General features: G+C 56.7%; 1 protein-coding gene across 2 annotated transcripts in view; it reads right to left on the bottom strand.

The window, feature by feature from the left end:
• Nucleotides 1–14,589: 14,589 nt before the first annotated feature.
• Nucleotides 14,590–19,789, bottom strand: part of GSK3B (glycogen synthase kinase 3 beta) — a 36,212-nt gene continuing 31,012 nt past the window's right edge. For both annotated transcript variants that reach the window (XM_078882384.1, XM_078882385.1), the window contains exons 10-11: nt 17,737–17,820; nt 14,590–16,835 (exon numbers count right to left, since the gene is read on the bottom strand). In XM_078882384.1, coding sequence (XP_078738510.1) covers nt 16,762–16,835; nt 17,737–17,820 — 158 coding nt within the window. In that variant the 3' untranslated portion in view covers nt 14,590–16,761. The remainder of the gene's footprint in view (nt 16,836–17,736; nt 17,821–19,789) is intronic.

Raw genomic sequence — 19,789 nt, 5'->3', positions numbered from 1 at the left:
AGTCAGACAGCAGCAGTAGCAGCAGTATCAGGAGCAGCAGCAGTAGTCTCAGCAGCAGTATCAGTAGTATTAGCAGCAGTAGTGTAAAGACTGTATCAGCAAGTCTCGATGTAAAGAAAGGGTGTCAGCGAGGCTGGAGGATCTTGGGTTGCGAAATTCCCTAGAGGTTCTTGGTTGGGAAATTCGCCAGTGTCCAAAAGAGGCAGCTGGGGAAATCTCCTCAGAGAATCCAGGAGGATAAAAGCAGGAAAAGAAGGGGAGCTCGAGGCTGTCGAGAGGGACTCGGTCCGTCACCGCTGTCTGCTGGTCCACGCGGTCTCCAGGTCGGCGTTATCTCGTGACGACGCGGTCCTAAGCCACGTCACGTGCAATAAAATTAACCTCTACAGCTCGAGTCCGGAGTCGTTACAGTAGTATGAGTAGCAGTAGAATAAGTAACAGCAGCAACAGGAGCAGTAGCAGCAGTAGTAGCAGCGACACCTGTGAAGGCTGGGACTGTGGCACGCGAGGGGGTGGGCGGCCAGCACCACGCCCGGCCGCCTTTGTCTCCCCAGTGGCGATGTTCAAACACCGCATTTGAGCCTGATAAGTGATCATCACTAGCAGCAGCATCGGCTTCATAAACTCCATAGCCACGATCATCGTCGACTGCGTTAACTTCATTTGTTTGACCCACAGATGTCAACCGGTCATCATCGACCGGGATCAGTCCACTGCTGGATGGAGGCCTCCCCAAGCCGTCGCCGCTACTCACGATCCTGCGATGTAAATAGTCCACTGAGCACGCTGCTGCACGCAAGCCGATTCCATCGCTCCGTCTCCCGTCGCGTTCCCCTTTCTGCCTCTCGGATTTTCATTCCCAGCGCGCATCTCTCGGCCTTTCGCTTTGTGTCCCACAGTTGTTTTGGTTGCTCGCAACCGCCTCTCTCGACTGCCTCCTCGCAGGCGGAAGACGCCTAGGGGCAGAGCAAGTTGGTATTCAGTGCTCACTTTTAGTGACGCTTAAAGCGACTGTGAGCACAGCGTCCTCACGTGGTCCCGAGGCCCAGCTTGTGCTTCCCCTCTGCTGTGACACAAACCTCCGTGTGGGTCACTCTTACAAGAAGTCGAATTCTCAAGCAGTTGAACACGTGGCAGTGGTCGTAGTAGGGGGCTGTCGCGACCAATATTATCCATAATCGAGGGGGGTTTGGTTCGATAGCATAGATATAATTGCGTTGTTAAAGCCGCCACCACCCGACACAGTCAATTAGTAAGTTTTTTCACGGAAACAAAATATGCCAATTAGTTCAGAGTGCAGCCACGCACTGGTTATGTGTTAGAGAGTAAACCCACTACGGCATTTACAATCGTAGTATAGTGTATAGTGTAGTATATAGTAGTGTATAGTGTCATATATAGTGTAGTGTATAGTGTCGTGTATAGTGTAGTGTATAGTGTAGTATATAGTAGTGTAGTGTATAGAAGTGTAGTGTATAGTGTAGTGTATCGCAGTGTAGTGTATAGTAGTGTATAGTGTAGTGTATAGTAGTGTAGTGTTTAGTGTAGTGTACAAGTACAGCCACACACCGGTTGTGTGTTGGAGAGTGACCTCACTACAACATTTATAATTCAAGTAGCCGTGACGTTTCGCCGGTAATTACGACGCATTTATATTTACTCGATATAACCCAAAACAACCTCGATTAAGGATAATTCTCAAACACTCTCAACATTCTCCACTTCCTGGGAAGCATGCTCGGGTTAGCGCCTCCGAGGCACAACGGGGAGGCATCACGGCACAAGGAAGAGGAACACCCCACGGTAGCGCACGAGGGAGAGACCTGCAGGTCAACGCACCGCTCTGAGTGACTGCAGCCCCCTCATGCCACCGACAAAGCCAGGATCTATATCTCCCAGGTAGACTTACAGATGTCCCAGGTGAGCTGCCTCGAAAAGAGGACGATCCTGAAATAACGAAGGCAGTTGGCCACCCCATGCAGGTAGCATCATAATAGCGGTAGGCCTGGCAGGGCTCTATCCTGTATATAAAAGAGAAATTTGTGAATGTGTCTATTCGAAATGTTTAGCATACTTCCCAACATGCAACAAACTTGAAATGTTGGCATGTGGACAGCTTCCAGACTCTATACAATGCAAAAAGTATAAAAATAGACTTTTGTATTTTGGGGAGGGGGGGCGCAATAATGGATACATTTTGCACGGCAAGTAAGCAGTGATGTCACATCTGTGATGTCACCCGCATGCGGCAGCGTCACGCAGTGTACCTGCTGACGTCATGCATCCCCCCCCCCCCACCCTCCGCGTAGGCCGTGTATTTGTCCAATACAATAATCCAAGTCCCGGGCGAAGCCGGCTAGTAAAGCTAGTCTAGAATACTCTCGATGATTCCAATTTTAAATGTTGGCCACGGACTGAGCCACGGAGCGAGCGGTAAACTAGGTACCGTATTTACCGGGTAATACTTTCGCGCTACCTTTACCCGACCCTTTACCTTACCCCTCGGCATGTCGACACCTTCACCCTTCACCCTTGTACCCGGTAAAAAGGGTAAATTGCCTTACCTTGCCGAGGCCTAAATGTTATTCTTCTTGTTGCAGCGGCTCAAGTCAATTCGACCGAGCCCCTTCGACCGAATGCAAACAACAGCCGCGCGTCGGATGACCCTCACGACCGCGGCGTCGTTGACGGTGCAGCCGCCGTGGCGTCCGTGATCGCCCTTGGCGTGAGCAGCGGGTGGAGCGCTGGGACCGTGGCCGGGGTGGTCATTGGAACTATTGCGGTCGTCCTGGGGGTCATCGGGTGCATAATAAAATTATGCCGTTGAAAATGTTGAGCCCAGAGCGGACGCGTCTCCATCTCTTCTCTAGCCCGTGTCACTCACCCACTCACCCATCACTCCATCTCTTCTCTAGCCCGTGTCACTCACCCACTCACCCATCACTCCATCTCTTCTCTAGCCCGTGTCACTCACCCACTCACCCATCACTCCATCTCTTTTCTAGCCCGTGTCACTCACCCACTCACCCATCACTCCATCTCTTTTTTAGCCCGTGTCACTCACCCACTCACCCATCACTCCATCTCTTTTCTAGCCCGTGTCACTCACCCACTCACCCATCACTCCATCTCTTCTCTAGCCCGTGTCACTCACCCACTCACCCATCACTCCATCTCTTCTCTAGCCCGTGTCACTCACCCACTCACCCATCACTCCATCTCTTCTCCAGCCCGTGTCACTCACCCACTCACCCATCACTCCATCTCTTCTCTAGCCCGTGTCACTCACCCACTCACCCATCACTCCATCTCTTCTCTAGCCCGTGTCACTCACCCACTCACCCATCACTCCATCTCTTCTCTAGCCCGTGTCACTCACCCACTCACCCATCACTCCATCTCTTCTCCAGCCCGTGTCACTCACCCACTCACCCATCACTCCATCTCTTTTCTAGCCCGTGTCACTCACCCACTCACCCATAACTCCATCTCTTCTCTAGCCCGTGTCACTCACCCACTCACCCATCACTCCATCTCTTCTCTAGCCCGTGTCACTCACCCACTCACCCATCACTCCATCTCTTTTCTAGCCCGTGTCACTCACCCACTCACCCATCACTCCATCTCTTCTCTAGCCCGTGTCACTCACCCACTCACCCATCACTCCATCTCTTCTCTAGCCCGTGTCACTCACCCACTCACCCATCACTCCATCTCTTCTCTAGCCCGTGTCACTCACCCACTCACCCATCACTCCATCTCTTCTCTAGCCCATGTCACTCACCCACTCACCCATCACTCCATCTCTTCTCTAGCCCGTGTCACTCACCCACTCACCCATCACTCCATCTCTTCTCTAGCCCGTGTCACTCACCCACTCACCCATCACTCCATCTCTTCTCTAGCCCGTGTCACTCACCCACTCACCCATTACTCCATCTCTTTTCTAGCCCGTGTCACTCACCCATCACTCCATCTCTTCTCTAGCCCGTGTCACTCACCCACTCACCCATCACTCCATCTCTTTTCTAGCCCGTGTCACTCACCCACTCACCCATCACTCAATCTCTTCTCTAGCCCGTGTCACTCACTCACTCACCCATTACTCCATCTCTTTTCTAGCCCGTGTCACTCACCCATCACTCCATCTCTTCTCTAGCCCGTGTCACTCACCCACTCACCCATCACTCCATCTCTTTTCTAGCCCGTGTCACTCACCCACTCACCCATCACTCCATCTCTTCTCTAGCCCGTGTCACTCACCCACTCACCCATCACTCCATCTCTTCTCTAGCCCGTGTCACTCACCCACTCACCCATCACGCCATCTCTTTTCTAGCCCGTGTCACTCACCCACTCACCCATCACTCCATCTCTTCTCTAGCCCGTGTCACTCACCCACTCACCCATCACTCCATCTCTTTTCTAGCCCGTGTCACTCACCCACTCACCCATCACTCCATCTCTTCTCTAGCCCGTGTCACTCACCCACTCACCCATCACTCCATCTCTTCTCTAGCCCGTGTCACTCACCCACTCACCCATCACTCCATCTCTTCTCCAGCCCGTGTCACTCACCCACTCACCCATCACTCCATCTCTTCTCTAGCCCGTGTCACTCACCCACTCACCCATCACTCCATCTCTTCTCCAGCCCGTGTCACTCACCCACTCACCCATCACTCCATCTCTTCTCTAGCCCGTGTCACTCACCCACTCACCCATCACTCCATCTCTTCTCTAGCCCGTGTCACTCACCCACTCACCCATCACTCCATCTCTTCTCTAGCCCGTGTCACTCACCCACTCACCCATCACTCCATCTCTTCTCTAGCCCGTGTCACTCACCCATCACTCCATCTCTTCTCTAGCCCGTGTCACTCACCCACTCACCCATCACTCCATCTCTTCTCTAGCCCGTGTCACTCACCCACTCACCCATCACTCCATCTCTTCTCTAGCCCGTGTCACTCACCCACTCACCCATCACTCCATCTCTTTTCTAGCCCGTGTCACTCACCCACTCACCCATCACTCCATCTCTTCTCTTCTCTAGCCCGTGTCACTCACCCACTCACCCATCACTCCATCTCTTCTCTAGCCCGTGTCACTCACCCACTCACCCATCACTCCATCTCTTCTCTAGCCCGTGTCACTCACCCACTCACCCATCACTCCATCTCTTCTCCAGCCCGTGTCACTCACCCATCACTCCATCTCTTCTCTAGCCCGTGTCACTCACCCACTCACCCATCACTCCATCTCTTTTCTAGCCCATGTCACTCACCCACTCACCCATCACTCCATCTCTTCTCCAGCCCGTGTCACTCACCCATCACTCCATCTCTTTTCTAGCCCGTGTCACTCACCCACTCACCCATCACTCCATCTCTTCTCTAGCCCGTGTCACTCACCCACTCACCCATCACTCCATCTCTTCTCTAGCCCGTGTCACTCACCCACTCACCCATCACTCCATCTCTTCTCCAGCCCGTGTCACTCACCCATCACTCCATCTCTTCTCTAGCCCGTGTCACTCACCCACTCACCCATCACTCCATCTCTTTTCTAGCCCATGTCACTCACCCACTCACCCATCACTCCATCTCTTCTCTTCTCTAGCCCGTGTCACTCACCCACTCACCCATCACTCCATCTCTTCTCTTCTCTAGCCCGTGTCACTCACCCACTCACCCATCACTCCATCTCTTTTCTAGCCCGTGTCACTCACCCACTCACCCATCACTCCATCTCTTCTCCAGCCCGTGTCACTCACCCACTCACCCATCACTCCATCTCTTCTCTTCTCTAGCCCGTGTCACTCACCCACTCACCCATCACTCCATCTCTTCTCTAGCCCGTGTCACTCACCCATCACTCCATTTCTTCTCTAGCCCGTGTCACTCACCCACTCACCCATCACTCCATCTCTTCTCTAGCCCGTGTCACTCACCCACTCACCCATCACTCCATCTCTTCTCCAGCCCGTGTCACTCACCCACTCACCCATCACTCCATCTCTTCTCTAGCCCGTGTCACTCACCCACTCACCCATCACTCCATCTCTTCTCTAGCCCGTGTCACTCACCCACTCACCCATCACTCCATCTCTTCTCTAGCCCGTGTCACTCACCCACTCACCCATCACTCCATCTCTTTTCTAGCCCATGTCACTCACCCACTCACCCATCACTCCATCTCTTCTCTTCTCTAGCCCGTGTCACTCACCCACTCACCCATCACTCCATCTCTTCTCTTCTCTAGCCCGTGTCACTCACCCACTCACCCATCACTCCATCTCTTTTCTAGCCCGTGTCACTCACCCACTCACCCATCACTCCATCTCTTCTCTTCTCTAGCCCGTGTCACTCACCCACTCACCCATCACTCCATCTCTTCTCTAGCCCGTGTCACTCACCCATCACTCCATTTCTTCTCTAGCCCGTGTCACTCACCCACTCACCCATCACTCCATCTCTTCTCTTCTCTAGCCCGTGTCACTCACCCACTCACCCATCACTCCATCTCTTCTCTAGCCCGTGTCACTCACCCATCACTCCATCTCTTCTCTAGCCCGTGTCACTCACCCATCACTCCATTTCTTCTCTAGCCCGTGTCACTCACCCACTCACCCATCACTCCATCTCTTCTCTAGCCCGTGTCACTCACCCACTCACCCATCACTCCATCTCTTCTCCAGCCCGTGTCACTCACCCACTCACCCATCACTCCATCTCTTCTCCAGCCCGTGCCGCGCCCATGTAGCCCCCACCTCTATCCAGCTGAACAGAAGCTGTAGCCGGGCATGCTGTAGCCGGGCATGCTGTAGCCGGGCATGCTGTAGCCGGGCATGCTGTAGCCGGGCATGCTGTAGCCGGGCATGCTGTAGCCGGGCATGCTGTAGCCGGGCATGCTGTAGCCGGGCATGCGGGCTACACGACCCAGCCTGCCTGGGCTGGGTAATGACTGCTCACACGCACAGACACAGACACGCACAGACACGAACAGACACACACACAGACACGCACAGACACACACATACGCACAGACACACAGACACACACACAGACACACACAGACACGCCCAGACTGACCGACTTGGTTGTAATGGGCATCGCGTCACGTGACGGTAGCTGGGCAGGGAGCGATCGGCGTCGCTGCTTTCCTCTCCGCGGACCCCGGTTGCTTGGTAGACACGTCAAGGTTACAAGGTCAGAGGTCACAAGGTCAGAGGTTACAAGTTTAGAGGTTACAGGGATAGAGGTTACAAGGTCAGAGGTTACAAGTTTAGAGGTTACAGGGATAGAGGTTACAAGGTCAGAGGTTATCGTTGTAGTTCAGTGGATTTCTTCATCACACGTCTTAAGATGGCGTGCGAGGTGGAGCAAGTGGAGTACTGCATGCGATGTCTTGATGGTAAAAATACAATTCTGTCTTCACGCGACGGTCGGATAGGAATTGAGCGGCAACACCCAGTGACGGATTCTCCTCGTAGCAAAAGTAGCTGCACATGTGCAGCTACTACATATATGTAGTAGCTGCACATGTATAGCTACTACATATATGTAGTAGCTATATATATGCATACATATGTAGTAGCTTACGGGCCATGCGCTAAATCCTATCAAGCTATCAATTCCGGTTCAGTGATTCTGCACTTGCTCTATTACTATAGTACTATACCGCCTTCGACTTTTATGAACGACTGGGTGTTTAAGGTTAGCGATTTGTCGTATTTTATAGCTGTATAGCAAATGAAAAAATAAAATTACTATGCAAGTAAAACATGTGTTTTAATGTTATCTTGACTTAAAGCTTTCTATCTACGTGGCTTTACCGAAATACCTAAATAATGTTTATATTTAAGTATTTTTCGTATTTATATTAGGGCCCCTTTATAACAACAAAAGCAACAGGCCCGGCACGAGCTTAATCCGGCACTGGCAACAACGAATCCATCAATGCAGCTGCTGGCTCCAGACGCCGAGCGGACCGCTCGCACAGAAACCAACAGACTCACAGAGACCCACAGAGACTCACAGACACCAACAGACTCACAGAGACCCACAGAGACCCACAGATACTCACAGAGACCCACAGAGACCCGCAGTAGACTCGCACAGACTCACAGAGACCCACAGAGACCCGCAATAGACTCGCACAGTCACCAACAGCCTCACAGAGACCCACGGAGACCCGACACAGACTCGCAGAGACCCCATAGACTCGCATAGAGACCCCATAGACTCGCACAGAAAACAGTCGACCTGTCGCGACACAGACGTTGTGTTGAGTGTTCAGACGGGCTCCACGGCTGCTGGGAGATGTTCACTACCTCGCCTGGTGGGCAAGAGGACCTGGGTTCGATCCCGACCCCTGCGGTGTGTTTGGAGTCTGTGCGTCTCTCTCTCACCTCGTGGTCGCGTGGATTTATCTTCGGGTCCTCCGGGTTTTCCCTCCACATTGAGAAACATCGCACCTTCTCATTATTTGGCCGTTATACATTTCCACTTAAACCACATCGCCACTGGGGAGACAAAGGCGGCCGCGCGTGCTCCTGTTCACCCACCCCCTCGTGTGCCAGTGCCGGCCTTCACAGGTGCTCACCAACAGCACTTGCCCCAACAGTCTGTTAAGGCTATTCGGGGGATCTTTGTCTGCTTGAGTGCCGATTGGTTGACATCCCATGCCCGAGTAGTCAATCACTCGATGATCACGATCATGGTGGCGATTACGATCATGGTGGTGGTCACGATCATGGTGGTGATCACGATCATGGTGGTGATCACGATCATGGTGGTGGTCACGATCATGGTGATCACGATCATGGTGGTGGTCACGATCATGGTGGTGGCACGTGGACTTGAAGTGCACGAAACTGGGGCACCCCCCCCCCCCCCCGCTCTGGCCACAGCCCGACGATAGAGGGCACGACCCTTGGGCAGTGCCGGGCACATCGGGCAAGTCGGAATGCGTGGCCACCGTGCCGAGCAAACAGCGACCTGTCACTCAAATGCCTCATCACCATCACGATGATAGTGATATTTTAGGCAAATCTGAGCAGCACACACACAGGCAGACACACACACAGACAGACACACACACAGACAGACACACACACACACAGACACACGCACAGACACACACAGATACAGCGGCTTCCTGTGCCCGCACCGCGCACGTGACCGAGCAGCGCCAATGGCGAGGCGGTTGGCCGCGTGGCGACTCACGGCGCCCCAAGCGGCCACCCCTCGGGCGATGACGTCGGCGTCGCCGTGACGTCACAAAGGAACCTGCAGCGGACGCGGCCCGACCCGCGGAGAGTGAAGGTGCTGGCCAATCAGCTCGCAGCTCCACGCGGAGCACGTGACGAGCGCGAGCTTGCTCGCATGTTCACCACGAGCGCCGCGTGCGGTTAGCGCGACACTTTATTCCTTGCAAAAGGTTTTAATCCATTTGGTGCCCGAAGCATCTTTAACACCTCCTGTGTTACTGCCAGGAAGGGTGACACAACATAAACTATTACATGATAAACTACTATTATGTTTGTTTCGTAGCACACCGCCCGCGTCGATGTTGGCGAACAATGGTCACGTGGGGACCGTCGTTTCGCTGCTCGAGAACACAACCAGCATCATCGGGTCGAGGAAGTTGTTTTGTTTTTAACGATGTGCCACAAGGGGATGGTCAGCACCCCGCTCGGCCGTGTTTGTCTCCCCGCTGCTGGCGTTGTTCTGCACCGCGCCAGCGACTCGCCCGCGGCCGTGTGGACTCGGGATCACCGCCACGGATGAAACGAGCCCCGTCCGGGACTCCAACCCGGCGCGCCAGCACCGCGCTCGATCCACTGCTGAAGGCCGCTCCAAGTCGCCGCCACCTCTCGCCATCCAGCGATACAATCCCGCCGGGCACCTGCCGCTGCTGCTGCTGCACGCGAGCCGATTTCCCCGCTCCATCTCCTCGGCGGAAGGCCCCTTGGACGCCCCTGGACGTGTTCAATTCCTTGGCTCCACTCCGTTCCGATCCCGGACCGTCGTCCATCTCGTCACGGCCGGCCCTGTTCACTTACACGGAGCGAGCATCTCCGTCTCTCGGTCTCTGCGCGTGTGTCCGTGTCTCCGTGCGTGTGCCCGTGTCTCCGTGTGTCTCCGTGTCGTTGTCTCCATGCGTGTGCCCGTGTCTCCGTGTGTCTCCGTGTGTCTCCGTGTGTGTGTCCGTGTCCTCGTGTGAAACGCGTGATGTCGATTCTAAATGTAGCGGCGAGAACCAGAGGACCCGGAGACAATTCCACGCGACCGTGGGGGGAGACACGCAAACCCGGAATGAACAGCGCACGACCTCCTGTCCACCAGGCGAGGGAGTTAACATCTCACAGCCACCATGGCGCCCGAGTGGCCAGCAGCGAGCTGCAGTGGGGGGGGGGCGTGAGGGTCACGTCGACTCTGTGGGTGCAGGGCCAGGGGGGCGTGTGGGGGGGGGGGGCTGTGCACCTCCACAGGCGCCCTCGGCAGGCTCGCGGGCAGCCCACGTCGCTTGCACGTGGACACCGGCAAAGCTTCGGCCCTGCAACTGGTCACCTCGCGTCACTGCTCGCCCAAGGGCATCGGCGGCTCTGTGAAGACCGCTTCGTGACGCACTCTTCCTGACGACGACCACTTGTGGTGCGATCGAAACGTCGTTTTTTTTTTCTTTGAACCTATCTACGTGACTTTACCGAAAGACCCAAAGAAGATGAATTCCTGCAGTCACGAAAGCTTTAAGTTAAGTTTTTACCCAACTTCGAGAATCATGGCTCTGATTATTTTAGTTGCAGACCCCTGGACTAGGAGCAGGTCGCGAGCCCCTCTCGAGGGCGTTTCGTATCCCCTCTACACCCCCCCCCCCTCGCTCGGCCAAGACGTCTTGAAGACGCGGGCGTTCTCACACTAACCCGCCCACTCAAGACCTCACCGCGGCGAGCACGTTTCTCCCGCGCTGAACACGCCCGAAGGCTTTCGCGGCCAGCATGATCCGTGAGGTGTGTTTTAGTGAGGCTCAGATCGCCTGGTGTGTGTTTTAGTGAGGCTCAGATCGCCAGGTTAGAGGTCGCTGGGTGGCCTGAGGGGGCAGGGGGCGGATCGAGCAACTCGCACACCGCGCTGCTGTCGACTGCCGCTCCCCGGGGGAGAAGGAATCGAAGCGGCGGCGCTGCGGCTGCTGCCGCTGCGGCCTCGTGACGAGGCGCGCACGTCACGCCCCGGGGCTCCGTCCCCAACGTGGCGAGGCCCTCGCGGCCCCCTCGTCGCCTTGAGACAAGGACGACGGGACCCAATTCTGTGCAGGAGTGCCACTTTTTAAAAGAGAAGTGATGTTGGTGTTCGGTAGGCGTCTCGGTGGGTCCATGGGGGAGGAGGGCACTGCCGCATCCTCAGCACGGCCACGGGTCTCGTCCCTCGACATGGCCGACTGGGCATCTGCGAAAGTGCCTTAGGAAGCCAATCGAATTCCTACAGGATCAAAATTCCTATTCTGAGAGTCGCAATTGCGCGACCGGCGTCACGGGACGAGGAACCATTCGGAATTCTCGCCGAGCAGTGTGCAGCCCCCTTCCTGTTGGAGAACGACCCGCGGAAGTGGACATCACCGAGCTACCTCCGAGAGCCCTTCTTCTTCTTCTTGTTGGTCACGTGGCCGCTCCGGTCCACCACGCCAAGTCGCCAGCGTTGCCGGCCCGCTCCGCCCACCGAGTCGCGGTTCGTTCCGTGACAGTCCGTGAATCCGATGCTTTAATTCTCGCCTACTGGAATTGTGCCGAATTAAGGGCAGCACCAAATGTAATGTGACGGGGTTTTATTGTGCAGTCATCGGCGACCGGGCTGCGACCATCGACTCGCTCCGCTCGAGAACCCGGTTTCAATCACGGGTGGCCGGAACCTGGGTGCGAACCCAGGCCCCACACCTCGGCGGTGCCGGCTATACGCTCTCCACTTTCAGAGCCATCGCCGCCGCCACCACCACCACCACCGCCCCCACCGCCGTGGTTTCAAATTGGCAACACCAACTGCCCGGTGAACTAAACCGGTCTGGGTCTTGTTCCACATCGCGCTGTGTGCCATTACTACCCAACCGAGGTCTAGGAAGCTCCAAACAGTCTCCGAACCCAAACAAACCGGAGTCGCTCGACCCTCTCCCAATGCGCGCTCCGGGTCGTGCCGCGCGCGCGCCCCGGTACGGCACGACGTCCGACGTTTCGCACCACGCGGCTGGAAGCCTTCGTCAGGAACTAAACTGTCGAGTTGCCCGGCGCGTGCTGCCACCGCCGGTGCCGGCGTTCGGAGGTGGAGACGCAGCAGCTCTCTCCCTCGCTGCGGCGCGGCGCGAAACGTCGGGACAATCGCACAGCACGAGCGCGGAACCCCTCTACGCCGGGAAGCGCTCGTAACTTTAAAAGAATGTACAGGGGAAGGGGCAGGGGCTTTCAAGAAGATATATTAAGAGTTACGGAGAAATGGATTAATAGCAGCTGACAGCCAAACACGTGAAGAAATAAAACTTATAACTACAAAAATTGAAGCTTGCACATACAGAATTTATGTACAACAAAGTGTCGTGTGTGCGACACCTGCGTCTGAACCGAGAAGGTGGGAGTCGATTGGAATTAATGTACTTTTCCTTAAATGCTCGCGTGGGGGACGAAGGTCAGGGGGTAACTGTTGACTCACATGCACGTACATCCTAGCCCAGCCACACAGGCCACGCGCACGCAGCGCCACGGCCACCTCGCACCTCCCCACGGCGTCGCCCGCCATGCGACCGCCGGCCCCCCCCTAAGTGCCGCGAGCGCCACCCTGTGAAGGCCGCAGCGGCGTCCCAGCGAGGGGGCGGTGGTGGGGGTGCGGTTGTGGCCGGCGCCACGCCCCGGCCGCCTTTGTCTCCCCCGGCTACGATGGGTTTGCTTTTTATTTTTACGCAACACCGGGTACTCGTGTCGTTTATAAGGCAAAGTCGACCGAGGTGATGGCCTCGGAAACCGCTGCAATAAATATCCGCGCCGCCGCCGCCGTGATCGGTCGCGAGCGGCAGATCGAACTCGGGTCGCCGGGGTCGCCGGGGTGTTGGTGTGACGCTGCGAGGCGCGCCGACCGCTGCGCCGCCGCTCTCCCCGCGCCGCTCGTGAACGCACGCGGCTCGTGGGCGCGCACGAGACGGCCGCGATGGCCACCGTTCGCACGCGAACTCGCTGTGTCCAATCGATCCGCAGGGTCCTTGGTGCGGTGGGGCAAAATGTGGGCAACTTCCACCTCTTCCAAGGCGTCGCTGGCCAGCGTGAAAGAACAGGACAAATAATTCCCCTCTAACAAGGGGGGGGGGGGGGCCCCTCTCGCTTGTCGAGCTGTCCAGCGGAGGCCGAACCTTGACCAACGCGAACTCGCGCGCAATGCCACGCGCGCACACACACGCTCAGTCCGTACACGTCGCGTTCATTACTTCCAGCGTACGAGTTCACACACGTGCGTCCCTCGAGCCGATCCACTGCTGGATGAGGCCCCCCCCCCCCGCCACCCGAGAGCCGTGCGGGTCGTCGTGATGGGAATAATTTGACCATACTTCTCCACGGTTTGTTCATGCGTTCACATTAACATCCCCACACACACACACGTTACATAAGCTTCCACGTGCTGTAAATTACAAACTTATTTCATAATAGGACGCTACCATATCCACATTCATACGTATGCATTCACACACATAGGCCTAATGCTTAACTCATACACTTGTACACACAGCCTATTCATATACACACAGACGCACGCACGCGCACACACGAGTCATATACAGAATAAGCACACACGACAGTATTCGTATACACACACACACAACACAAATACACGCACGTACACACACACACATTCGTAAATTGTATACTTACTTTAACTCTCTAAGTCCCTCAAACTTACAGATTATAAAAGCAATAATAACAATACCAATAATAATACTACTAAAACCTGTACAAACTAAAACGGACTGCGAGGTGAGGGGCAGGTCCTGTGCGTGTGTGTGTCTGCGCGTGTGTCTGCGTGTGTGTGTGTCTGCGTGTGTGTGCGAGCGATATTACACCGTAGCTTTTCACGTGCATCCCTTCCTTCTAACTACGATCGTTTTTCAACAGCCCCCCCTCGTTTCACACGCCGCCAAAACATATTTTGACGAGACCTGAAATTTAAAAACAGAGACACTAACGGAGACACGGCGGCGGCGGTGACGGCGGCTTTACCGGCGGGGGGCGAGGAAAGGAAGGCGGGCAGGGGGGGGTCGCATGCGTGGCGGCGTCTCGTCTCCCACCCACCCACTCCACCCACCCACTCCACCCACTCCACCCACCCACTCCCACCACCCCACCCACACAGCGCGCCGTCTGAACCCCGGTTAAAAATCAAAAAGAAACAACGCTGGGATCGTGCCTGGTGCCCGTGGGCACAGCGGAGCACGTCGCCCCCCCCCACGCCGATCCAACCACCCTGCCCACACCCACACCGCCAAGCCAACACCGCCCCCCACACCGCACACCCCACACCGCCAAGCCAACACCGCCCCCCACACTGCCCCCCACACTGCCCCCCACACCGCCACCCACACGCCCTTGGCCTGCTAAACTCATCTGCGGTGTCCGGGTGAATGGAACTCGTGTGGGGTTTTTTCGGGACTATAGCACCCAGTCTGCGTGTGTGTGTACGTGGGGTAGCTTTAAATAGTGTGTGCGTGTACGTGCGCGTTTGTACGTGCGCGTTTGTACGTGCGCGTTGCGTTCTCGCGCGCGTTTTGTCGTCTCTGTAAAGAGAGACATACGTGCAACGGTTTAAAACTCACGCGTGGCCGCGTGGCTGCAGTTAAGTGGACTAACACCGAAACCTCAACACTCGCGCGCACACACCCAGACACACACATAAACCGTGATATACACGCGCTGACACACATGGTCCAACACGGATACACACTCATCAATCGCACACATTCCTACCACACACACACACACCACGAGCAGATACACGCTCTCTTAACAAATACAAAGATCCCCTGTGCAGCCTACACCGGCTGTTGAGGCAAGTGCTGTTAGCAAGCACCTGTTAAGGCCGGCACAGGGCACGACTGGGTGGTGTGGCCAGCACCACACCCGGCAGGCAGCCTTCGTCTCCCCAGTGCCGATAGGTTTTAAACAACGAGGCCGGTTGAGATAACACTCGCCCACTGATGTTTGGCTGTGGCCGGGAATCGAACTCGGGTCGCCGGGTTCGTAGCGTGAACCACCGCACCACCGCTCCACACACACACCGATGCAACTTAAAGACAAACGCCGACACCAATACCCCGAGACACACGGACCACCACGAACTCCATCACGGTGACATACCAATACACTCACCGCTCCCCACGCGTGCACACACACACACATCCGACACACACCTTGAAAGTGACACAAACACACGGGACAGTCGCACTCCGGCACACAGAGACTGATCACAACACACGCAGGCTGACAACACACGCAGGCTGACAACACACACACTGACACACACTCCGACACGCACCTTGAAAGTGACGTACCCCAATGCATGGACACGGCCTGCCTCCCACCCTCCCCCCTCCGTCCTGTCCGCCCGCCACACAGACGCACATCGTCAGACACGCACGCACCCACCCACTCACGCACATACCCACACGCACCCACAGGCACCCACTCACGCACATACCCACACGCACGCACCGACGCACATACCCACACGCACCCACAGGCACGCACACGCACGCACACACGCACATACCCACATACCCACACGCACGCACCGACGCACATACCCACACGCACCCACAGGCACACACCCACACGCACGCACGCATGCACGCACACACGCACATACCCACACGCACGCACATACCCACACGCACGCACATACCCACACGCACGCACACGCACGCGACTCGCCGCTCCGTTGCTGCCGTCGCGCGGAGCTGAGCCCGACGGCCGAACGCAGGGAAACCTGCGTCTCCCTCCCTCCTCCTCCTCGGGGAGCCGAGATCTATCTGTGCACCTTTTTGCTCTTTCGGTTTTTTTGTGTCTCGCACGGAACAACGGGCGGGAAGGGGGGGGGGGAATAATAACGGTAAAATATAATTAATAACGGTAACGATAATTATTATGATAGACAAGGACGACGCCGTCAATAAAACTTTGCTCACCGCTGTTGGGTTAACAACTGAACAACATGTGGTAAGCAAAGCGCTCGTCTCACTCCGACCGACTACACGTGACAACGCCCCCCCCCCCACCGCCGCCTTTACATGACGACCGCACCGCCGGCTCGCTCGCACGCACGCTCACAGGGAGAGGGGAGGGAGCGGGGCGTTCCAGGTGTGTCTGTGTGTGTGCGAGCGTGGGGAGGAGCGGTGTGCGAGCGGAGGGTGGCGGTGGACAATGGAGGCCCCTTCGCAAACGCCGGCGGCATATCAACAAGACTACACCTCCCACCTCGCGCCGTGCACCCCGCCCCCCCCCACACTCCTCCCCACCACCCCCGGCTCCACCTCCACCCACCGCCCGGCTAATCATGGACTCCCACAACCATACCCCCCTTCACGCTACGACATTGAACGGACCGAGCAATACGGAGGGATTGGTTAAGGGCTGGGATTGAGTGCGTACACGTGTGTGTGTGTGTGTCTGTCTTTGTGCGTACACGTGTGCTGCGTGTGTGCGCGCGTGCGTGCGTGTGTGTGCGTGTGTGCTCAGGAAGCATTGGGGAGAGAGGCTGCTGCGCCTCCAGTACTCGCTTGGCTGCTGCCTCCGACTGCGCTGCTTTCTGTGGGCGGAGGAAACACGGAGAGCGGAGAAGGGGGGACGGCGAGAGCCAGGGTGGAGGAGAGCGTGGAGGAGGATGGAGCGGGGAGGGGATGTTGGTGAGGCAGGAGATTGAGGGACGTTGGTGAGGCAGGAGGAGGAGATTGAGGGAGGCGATGTTGCAGGGAGGACGGGGATGGGACGTGGAACAGGGGAAGCAGGAACAGGAAGAGACGGGACGAGGAGGAGGGTTCGCGATGTCACACGAGGCGAGGGGAGAGGAGAGCGATGGAGAGCGATGGAGAGTGGACGTAAAGGGATGGGGGTGCAGGGACACAGACACACACACAAACACGGCGTTATCAACACAAGCGCGCATCAAGGCTACACGTAAACAGACAGGCCTCAGTATCCACGTACGATACGGACCAACAAAAATACGCGCAGCGTCTTCTATTTGTCCTGCGACGCGGTTGCTTTTGTAATAACAACAACACAGAGACAGAGATGCCCCCCATGTACCCCTCACACACTTTCTAGGGCAAGTGCTGTTAGCGAGCACCTGTGAAGGCCGGCACGGCACACGAGGTGGTGGGTGGCCAGCACCACGCCTGGCCGCCTTTGTTTCCCCAGTGCCGATGTTTACACACCGCACCAGGTACTCATTTCAGGCCGAGTCGATCTAGGGGAGGCCGAGAAATTGTTGGTGGCCATAAGCGGGAATCGAACGCGGGTCGCCGGGTTCATAGCGCAGCGCGCTAACCGCTCCACACACACACACTCACGCGCAATCGCACACAAATACAACTTTTGAATGACGAATGGAAATCAGAGCTGCGTAGAGATGTCCCAAGCTCGCGAGGTGTTAGCTTGTTTGTGAGGGGGGTGTTTGCTTGTTTGTGAGGGGGCTGTTTGTTTGTTACCGGAAGCGGCAGCTGTGGGGACGGCCTGGCAGCGGGCGTGGGGGGGGATCAGCGTCGCGTTGAGAGCCGGGTTGATGGACAGCTCTGATACAAACAACAACAACAACACCCGCGTCAACATGAACAGGAATTTTACATTTGACACACGCGGGGAAGGACAACAGATCAAGGAGCGGTAGAACAGCGGTTGGCGCACCGCGCCATGGCCCGCGGTAACCCAGTGCGACTTCCACTCGTGGCCACAAGCGGGAACGAATATCTGAGCCGATCCGGGGTCTCCCCGACGTCCACTCAGCCTTAGAACCCATCTCTGTCTCCCTAGCCCACCCCTCCTGCTCACCTCCCTGCCCCTGCCGTCCAGATACGACCAGGCATACGCCACTACCCCCATCACAACCGCAAACCCTATCACTACCCTAACTCCTACCACTACCCCAACCACCACCCCTACCACCACCACCCCCACCCCAACCTCTATCACTACCCTAACTCATACCACTACCCCGACAACTACCCCAACCCCTATCACTATCCCTACCCCCCAACACTACCCCTAGCACTACCACTACTCCCTAGCAGTAGCCCTACTTGAAACTCTCCTTAAACCCTCCCAACCTTTCTCCCAACTGTCACCATAACTACACCACCAACTGTCACCAGAACTACACCACCAACTGTCACCAGAACTACACCACCAACTGTCACCAGAACTACACCACCAACTGTCACCAGAACTACACCACCAACTGTCACCAGAACTACACCACCAACTGTCACCATAACTACACCACCAACTGTCACCAGAACTACACCACCAACTGTCACCAGAACTACACCACCAACTGTCACCAGAACTACACCACCAACTGTCACCAGAACTACACCACCAACTGTCACCATAACTACACCACCAACTGTCACCATAACTAAACCACCAACTGTCACCATAACTACACCACCAACTGTCACCATAACTACACCACCAACTGTCACCATAACTACACCACCAACTGTCACCATAACTACACCACCAACTGTCACCATAACTACACCACCAACTGTCACCATAACTACACCACCAACTGTCACCATAACTGCGCATCTGCACGTGCGTCTGCTGGTGCGTCTGCTGGTGCGTCTGCTGGTGCGTCTGCTGGTGCGTCTGCTGGTGCGTATGCTGGTGCGTCTGCTGGTGCGTCTGCTGGTGCGTCTGCTGGTGCGTCTGCTGGTGCGTCTGCACGTGCGTCTGCACGTGCGTCTGCTGGTGCGTCTGCTGGTGCGTCTGCTGGTGCGTCTGCTGGTGCGTCTGCTGGTGCGTCTGCACGTGCGTCTGCTGGTGCGTCTGCACGTGCGTCTGCACGTGCGTCTGCACGTGCGTCTGCTGGTGCGTATGCTGGTGCGTCTGCTGGTGCGTCTGCTGGTGCGTCTGCTGGTGCGTCTGCTGGTGCGTCTGCGCGTGCGTCTGCTGGTGCGTCTGCGCGTGCGTCTGCGCGTGCGTCTGCTGGTGCGTCTGCACGTGCGTCTGTACGTGCGTCTGCACGTGCGTCTGCACGTGCGTCTGCTGGTGCGTCTGCTGGTGCGTCTGCTGGTGCGTCTGCTGGTGCGTCTGCTGGTGCGTCTGCGCGTGCGTCTGCTGGTGCATCTGCACGTGCGTCTGCTGGTGCGTCTGCTGGTGCGTCTGCGCGTGCGTCTGCTGGTGCGTCTGCTGGTGCGTCTGCTGGTGCGTCTGCTGGTGCGTCTGCGCGTGCGTCTGCTGGTGCGTCTGCGCGTGCGTCTGCTGGTGCGTCTGCGCGTGCGTCTGCACGTGCGTCTGCTGGTGCGTCTGCACGTGCGTCTGCACGTGCGTCTGCTGGTGCGTCTGCTGGTGCGTCTGCACGTGCGTCTGCTGGTGCGTCTGCTGGTGCGTCTGCTGGTGCGTCTGCTGGTGCGTCTGCTGGTGCGTCTGCTGGTGCGTCTGCTGGTGCGTCTGCACGTCTGCACGTGCATCTGCACGTGCGTCTGTGCGTCTGCATGTCTGCACGTCTGCACGTCTGCACGTCTGCGCGTGCGTCTG

The sequence above is a fragment of the Lampetra fluviatilis genome, chromosome 65 (genome assembly GCF_964198595.1).
Source record: "Lampetra fluviatilis chromosome 65, kcLamFluv1.1, whole genome shotgun sequence".
NCBI classification, from domain to species: Eukaryota; Metazoa; Chordata; class Hyperoartia; order Petromyzontiformes; family Petromyzontidae; genus Lampetra; species Lampetra fluviatilis.
The sequence above is the reverse complement of the archived record's forward strand: the minus strand, read 5'-3'. Positions and strand labels throughout refer to the sequence as shown.